The 7,896-nt window shown below is 30.6% G+C and overlaps 1 protein-coding gene across 1 annotated transcript; it reads left to right on the top strand.

The window, feature by feature from the left end:
* Window positions 1-6,312: 6,312 nt before the first annotated feature.
* LOC111416041 (mitochondrial ribosomal protein L43) lies at window positions 6,313-7,127 on the top strand. Its single transcript, XM_023047984.2, has 3 exons — window positions 6,313-6,516; window positions 6,574-6,680; window positions 6,735-7,127. Exons 1-3 carry the CDS (start codon window positions 6,380-6,382, stop codon window positions 7,052-7,054), a joined length of 564 nt encoding a protein of 187 aa, XP_022903752.1. The 5' UTR covers window positions 6,313-6,379; the 3' UTR covers window positions 7,055-7,127.
* The last annotated feature ends 769 nt before the right edge of the window (window positions 7,128-7,896 follow it).

Raw genomic sequence — 7,896 nt, 5'->3', positions numbered from 1 at the left:
TTATTTACTACTTAGAAAGACTCCTTAGTGCTTCCAAAGGCTACATAGTGCTTTTAAATACTTCCTTAGTGTTGGCAAAAGACTAAATACTGCTTAGGACAGCTTCTTAGTGCTTGCAGAAGATTAGATGCTGCTTTGGAAGGCTTTTTAGTGCTTCCAAAGTGCTAGATAGTGCTTCTAAATATTCCTTTCTACTGGAAAAGTACTAAACACTGCTTAGGAAAGCTTCTTAGTGCTTGCAAAAGATGAGATGCTGCTTGGGAAGGCTTTTTAGTGCTTGCAAAAGATTATTTCTTGTTTGCAGAAGATTATTTACTGCTTAGAAAGACTCCTTACTACTTCCAAAGGCTACATAGTGCTTTTAAATACTTCCTTAGTGTTGGCAAAAGACTAAATACTGCTTAGGAAAGCTTCTTATTGCTTGCAAAAGATTAGATACTGCTTGGGAAGGCTTCTTAGTGCTTGCAAAAGACTGTTTTCTGTTTGCAGAAAATTATTTACTACTTAGAAAGACTCCTTACTAGTTCCAAATGCTACATAGTACTTTTAAATTCTTCCTTAGTGTTGGCAAAAGACTAAATACTGCTTAGGAAAGCTTCTTAGTGCTTGCAAAAGATTAGATGCTGCTTTGGAAGGCTTTTTAGTGCTTCCAAAGTGCTAGATAGTGCTTCTAAATATTCGTTTTTACTGGAAAAGTACTAAATGCTGCTTAGGAAAGCTTCTTAGTGCTTTCAAAAGATTAGATGCTGCTTGGGAAGGCTTCTTAGTGCTTGCAAAAGACTATTTCCTGTTTGCAGAAGATTATTTACTGCTTAGAAAGACTCCTTAGTGCTTCCAAAGGCTACATAGTGGTTTTAAATACCTCCTTAGTGTTGGTAAAAGACTAAATACTGCTTAAGACAGCTTCTTAGTGCTTGCAAAAGATTAGATGCTGCTTTGGAAGGCTTCTCAGTGCTTCCAAAGTGCTAGATAGTGCTTCTAAATATTCCTTTCTACGGGAATAGTACTAAATACTGCTCAGAAAAGCTTCTTAATGCTTGCAAAAGATTAGATGCTGCTTGGGAAGACTTCTTAGTGCTTGCAAAAGACTATTTCCTGTTTGCAGAAGATTATTTACTACTTAGAAAGACTCCTTACTACTTCCAAAGGGTACACAGTGCTTTTAAATACTTCCTTAGTGTTGGCAAAAGACTAGATACTGCTTAGGACAGCTTCTTAGTGCTTGCAAAAGATTAGATGCTGCTTGGGAAAGGCTTTTTAGTGCTTCCAAAGTGCTAGATAGTGCTTCTAAATATTACTTTCTGCTTTAAATGTACTAAATACTGCTTAGGAAAGCTTCTTAGTGCTTGCAAAAGATTGGATACTGCTTGGGATGGCTTCTTAGTGCTTGAAAAAGACTATTTCCTGTTTGCAGAAGATTATTTACTACTTAGAAAGACTCCTTACTGCTTCCAAAGGCTACATAGTGCTTTTAAATACTTCCTTAGTGTTGGCAAAATACTAAATACTGCTTAGGAAAGCTTCTTAGTGCTTGCAAAAGATTAGATGCTGCTTGGGAAGGCTTTTTAGTGCTTCCAAAGTGCTAGATAGTGCTTCTAAATATTACTTTCTGCTTTAAATGTACTAAATACTGCTTAGGAAAGCTTCTTAGTGCTTGCAAAAGATTGGATACTGCTTGGGATGGCTTCTTAGTGCTTGAAAAAGACTATTTCCTGTTTGCAGAAGATTATTTACTACTTAGAAAGACTCCTTACTGCTTCCAAAGGCTACATAGTGCTTTTAAATACTTCCTTAGTGTTGGCAAAATACTAAATACTGCTTAGGAAAGCTTCTTAGTGCTTGCAAAAGATTAGATGCTGCTTGGGAAGGCTTCTTGGTGTTTGCAAAAGACTATTTCCTGTTTGCAGAAGATTATTTACTACTTAGAAAGACTCCTTACTACTTCCAAATGCTACATAGTGCTTTTAAATACTTCCTTAGTATTGGCAAAAGACTATATACTGCTTAGGAAAGCTTCTTAGTGCTTGCAAAAGACTATTTCCTGTTACAGAAGATTATTTACTACTTAGAAAGATTCCTTACTACTTCCAAAGGCTACATAGTGCTTTTAAATACTTCCTTAGTGTTGGCAAAAGACTAAATACTGCTTAGGAAAGCTTCTTAGTTCTTGCAAAAGACTATTTCCTGTTTGCAGAAGATTATTTACTACTTAGAAAGATTCCTTACTACTTCCAAAGGCTACATAGTGCTTCTAAATACTTCCTAAGTGTTGGCAAAAGACTAAATACTGCTTAGGAAAGCTTCTTAGTGCTTGCAAACGACTATTTCATGTTTGCAGAAGATTATTTACTATTTAGAAAGATTCCTTACTACTTCCAAAGGCTATATAATGCTTTTAAATACTTCCTTAGTGTTGGCAAAAGACTAAATACTGCTTAGGACAGCTTCTTAGTGTTTGCAAAAGATTATATATTGCTTGGAAAGACTTCATTAGTATTTGTAGAAGATTAGATACTGCTTAAGAAGCCTCCTTATTACTTGCAGATAACAAAATGCTGCTTGGAAAGATTACTAAATACTTCCAGAAGACTGGATACAACTGGTAATATATTAAACACTGTCAAAAATTGTCAAAATCAAGTTTCAAATTAGTTCTTTTGCTCTCTTTTTGCTTCCTTCAATTTTATTAAAATTACTGCCTTCATTCTGACTTTTAGGAATGACTTGGATAAGATCCTAAGAAGAAAAAGACCATCTATCGGGCTACTCAAAAGTAACTGCACATTATTTCAATTAATAGAAAATAGGTCATTCAAAAATATTACATTTAAGATTATAATTTCATTTAAAACTATAATAAATCTTTTATGTGGTTGAAACCGCAAAATGATCGATACCAACTGGCACGACATTTTCTTTTCCAGGAAAATGATCGGTCAAACGCTACGTAGCCCACTAATATTCCATTATAAATAATAAAAACCCTAATTGCGTGTTTCAGTACACGTTACCTAGCGAAGAAGAATCAATATCAAAACGACCGTAAAAAGAATAAAATAACAAAAAAACGGAAATAGAATCGAATTTCGATTAAACACCAACTGGAACGCGAATGCCACTACAATAAAAGTCTCATTATTTAATTTAGAACAAGGTAACAAAGCAACAAAGGCGCATTCTTTTCCTGTACGGTTCATAACCCAAGCGTTACGAACAGGAAACGAGGACTTTTTGTATTTTATTTCAAAATTGTAATTCCCCACTGACATATTTGTAATCTTCATTAAAAATCCTTTAAAATGAGTACAAACACGACATATTTATCTTCAATATTAACGAAGTTATGGTCAACTTCCGGTTAGAAACGTCAATGTCAATTTTGATATATTTGTAATTATCGCGAAAAATCCTTTAAAATGAGCCCAAACATGATAGGTTTAGTTCCAATATTACTCGAGATATAAGCAACTTCCGGTTTGAAACGTCAATGTCATTTTGACAAATTCTTAATTTTTATGAAATGTCGCAAAATTTATCACAAAAATAAAAATGCAATAAAAAAAATTAAAAATTAAGGTTGGTATTACTATTTAAAAATTAAATTGATATCTTCATTGTTGCCAACTTCGGGTTTAACGCTTTTTTATTCAAACTTTTTTGTTTTTTGAGATAAGTGCGTCGTGTTTGGACTCATTTTAAAGGGTTTTTAATGAAGATGACAAATATGTCAAAATTGACGTTGACGTTTCAAACCGGAAGTGATTGTATTTCCGTTAATATTAAAGTTAAATATGTCGAGTTTGGACTCATTTTAAAGGATTTTTTATGAAGTTGACAAATATGTCAAAATTAAAAGTTGAAAGTTTTTTGAGATAAATTCGTCATGTTTGGACTCATTTTAAAGGATTTTTAATAAATAATGCATCATGAAGGAACACCATGAAGTTGTCCATGATATGATAACTAACTCCAGATTTAAAATGTCAACCTCAATTGTGACATATTTGTAATCCTCATTAAAAATCGTTTAAAATGAGTACAAACACGACATATTTATCTTCAAAATTAACGAAGTTATGGTCAACTTCCGGTTAGAAACGTCAATGTCAATTTTGACATATTTGTAATCGTCGTGAAAAATCCTTTAAAATGAGCCCAAACATGACACATTTAATTCCAATATTACTCGAGATATAAGCAATTTCCGGTTTGAAATGTCAATGTCATTTTGACATTCTTAATTTTTATGAAATGTCGCAAAATTTATCACAAAAATAAAAATATGATAAAAAAAATTAAAAATTAAGGTTGGTATTAATATTTAATAATTAAATTGCTATCTTCATTGTTGCCAACTTCGGGTTTAACGTTTTTTTATTGAAACTTTTTTATTTTTCGAGATAAGTGCGTCGTGTTTGGACTCATTTTAAACGTTTTTTAATGAAGATGACAAATATGTCAAAATTGACGTTGACGTTTCAAACCGGAAGTGATTGTATTTCCATTAATATTAAAGTTAAACATGTCGAGTTTGGACTCATTTTAAAGGATTTTTTATGAAGTTGACAAATATGTCAAAATTAAAAATTGAAAGTTCGAAGTTTTTGATTTTTTGAGATAAATGCGTCATGTTTGGACTCGTTTTAATGTGATAACTAACTTCAGATTTAAAATGTCAACCTCAATTTTGACATATTTGTAATCTTCATTAAAAATCCTTTAAAATGAGTACAAACACGACATATTTATCTTCAATATTAACGAAGTTATGGTCAACTTCCGGTTAGAAACGTCAACGTCAATTTTGACATATTCGTAATCGAAATGAAAAATCCTTTAAAATGACCCCAAACATGACACGTTTAATTCCAATATTACTCGAGATATAAGCAATTTCCGGTTTGAAATGTCAATGTCATTTTGACAAATTCTTAATGTTTATAAAATGTCGCAAAATTTATCACAAAAATAAAAATGCGATAAAAAAAATTAAAAATTAAGGTTGGTATTAATATTTAATAATTAAATTGCTATCTTCATTGTTGCCAACTTCGGGTTTGACGTTTTTTTATTCAAACTTTTTTGTTTTTCGAGATAAGTGGGTCGTGTTTGGACTCATTTTAAAGGTTTTTTAATGAAGATGACAAATATGTCAAAATTGACGTTGACGTTTCAAACCGGAAGTAATTGTATTTCCTTTAATATTAAAGTTAAATATGTTGAGTTTGGACTCATTTTAAAGGATTTTTTATGAAGATTATGAATATAATAATAAAATTAAGTTATTTAACCCTAAATTCTTGTAATGAATTCATGAAGGAACACTATGAAGTTGTCCATGATATGATAACTAACTTCAGATTTAAAATGTCAACCTCAATTTTGACATATTTGTGATCTTCATTAAAAATCGCTTAAAATGAGTACAAACACGACATATTTATCTTCAATATTAACGAAGTTATGGTCAACTTCCGGTTAGAAACGTCAACGTCAATTTTGACATATTTGTAATCGTCGTGAAAAATCCTTTAAAATGAGCCCAAACACGATATGTTTAATTCCAATATTACTAGAGATATAAGCAACTTCCGGTTTGAAATGTCAATGTCATTTTGACAAATTCTTAATATTTATGAAATGTCGCAAAATTTATCACAAAAATAAAAATGTGATAAAAAAAAATTAAAAATTAAGGTTGGTATTAATATTTAAGAATGAAATTGCTATCTTCATTGTTGCCAACTTCGGGTTTAACGTTTTTTTATTCAAACTTTTTTGTTTTTCGAGATAAGTGCGTCGTGTTTGGACTCATTTTAAAGGTTTTTTAATAAAGATGACAAATATGTCAAAATTGACGTTGACGTTTCAAACCGGAAGTGATTGTATTTCCATTAATATTAAAGTTAAATATGTCGAGTTTGGACTCATTTTATAGGATTTTTTATGAAGTTGACAAGTATGTCAAAATTAAATTTTTTTTTGATTTAATCCACTTACCTTGCTTATAATTTCATCCATTTACCCATTTTAAATTAAACACAACCTTTTAATCCAATTAATTATGTATTTTTCATTAAAAAAACTTAAATTCAATTTCAATTTTGACAAGCACCATATTGCGATCTTAATCACCATGGTAACGGAGTCAAGTTCAAGTTGGATATCCTAACAATAATAAAATTGGATATTTCGCTTTATATTTTCATATTTATTTAATTCAATTTAATTTTTTCTTTTTAATATCTTCGTATATTGCTTTTTAAGTGAAATATACTGTATAATTAAGAATATAGAAATGTCAATTGACAGCGAGGCTACGTTCATAAACGGACCTTGCGCATAACCCCAAAACATCGAACTAACCTCGAAATAAATCATGTCTAATACCCATTTATTCTTAAAATCGGGGTTTTTAACCACCCCGGGGTACAATGGGGTTGGAAGATACGTTTGTCAGCTTCAAAGAGTGGTTTTAAAGTTTTGTAAAAATAACGGTTCAAGTCGAGGAATGAGGTTAGATTTATTTCAATTTTTTGTCCTAATTTAGCTAATTTATTATTATTTTTTAAGGGATTTCGTCGAAAAAGGTTTAATTAACTTTGCTGAATCAAATCCAGGAGTTGTTGTTTATTTAAAACCAAGAAGACATCGATCTCCAGTTATTATAGCAGAATATTGTATTTGTTGTCTCATAAAATTGGTTAAATACTAATTAAATCTTAATTTTGTAGTAAACGGCGATAAACAACACATTTCTTGTCGAAATTACACCGAGGAGGAAGTTTTGAAGTGGTTAAATTTGCTTCGAACTCAATCTGGGAATCATGAAGGGTTTCGATTGAGGAAAATGTGGCATACGGATCACCCATCCATTCAAGGGCCATGGACGCCCTTTACTTTTAGAGAGGAGGGTTTAAATTTGGTTAAATTCCCCCAAGAAAACCTTTCTGTGCCTTTGAATGAACCAAAAAGTGCCACCCAACAGCTTTTGGAGGCTTTTAAGAGGCAGCAAAAGGATGTTTGTGACTTGGAGAAGCAAAGGGGGGAATAAGATTTATGTTTTTTAGTCTTATTTTGTAGTTTGGATTCGGATTTCGTTTTATAAAGGAAAATATTAAGGTAAAGTTGTCTTATTTAACCTATAATTGATGTGAGAGGTTTTTAATGCTATATAATTACTAAATTATTTGTTTATTGTTAACTATTTGTGTGTATAGGGTTACTCTTTATCAATTAGTTGCTAGAAATTGAGATAAATAAGTTTTGGGAGTTAAATTTGATGATTTGGCATCATTTAACCATGTTAATTTAAAAAAATCATAACTTCTTTATTTATGAAGGTGGAGAATTGATTTATATCTCAAATTAAAGCTGAAGATGTCTTCTTTCGAAATCTGTATAATGTTTAATACGTTTATATACAAAAATTTTGAGAAAAACATTAATTTAGATCGCTTGAAAAGTGGTTAATTTAAAAAAAATCATAACTTCTTTATTTATGAAGATGGAGAATTGATTTATATCTCAAATTGAAGCTGAAGATGTCTTCTTTCGAAACATGTATAATTATTAATACGTTTATATAAAAAAAATTTGAGAAAAAAATTAATTTACATCGCTTGAAAAGTGGTTAATTTAAAAAAAATCGTAACTTCTTTATTTATGAAGATGGAGAATTGATTTATATCTCAAATTAATGCTGAGGATGTCTTCTTTCGAAACATGTATAATTATTAATACGTTTATATAAAAAATTTTGAGAAAAAAATTAATTAGATAACTTTGCATCGATTGAAAAATGGTTAATTTAAAAAAATCGTAACTTCTTTATTTATGAAGATGGAGAATTGATTTATATCTCAAATTGAAGCTGAAGATGTCTTCTTTCGAAAC

This window comes from Onthophagus taurus, chromosome 10, assembly GCF_036711975.1.
Source record: "Onthophagus taurus isolate NC chromosome 10, IU_Otau_3.0, whole genome shotgun sequence".
NCBI lineage: Eukaryota > Metazoa > Arthropoda > Insecta > Coleoptera > Scarabaeidae > Onthophagus > Onthophagus taurus.
The sequence above is the reverse complement of the archived record's forward strand: the minus strand, read 5'-3'. Positions and strand labels throughout refer to the sequence as shown.

Excerpts from the sequence above, each read along its gene's own strand:
- LOC111416041 (XM_023047984.2), top strand. The coding sequence starts at position 6,380 with ATGTCTAATACCCATTTATTCTTAAAATCGGGGTTTTTAACCACCCCG. Across the intron at positions 6,517-6,573 it reads GGTTCAAGTCGAGGAATGAG|GGATTTCGTCGAAAAAGGTT; the intron begins GTTAGATTTATT and ends TTATTTTTTAAG. Across the intron at positions 6,681-6,734 it reads AGTTATTATAGCAGAATATT|TAAACGGCGATAAACAACAC; the intron begins GTATTTGTTGTC and ends TTAATTTTGTAG.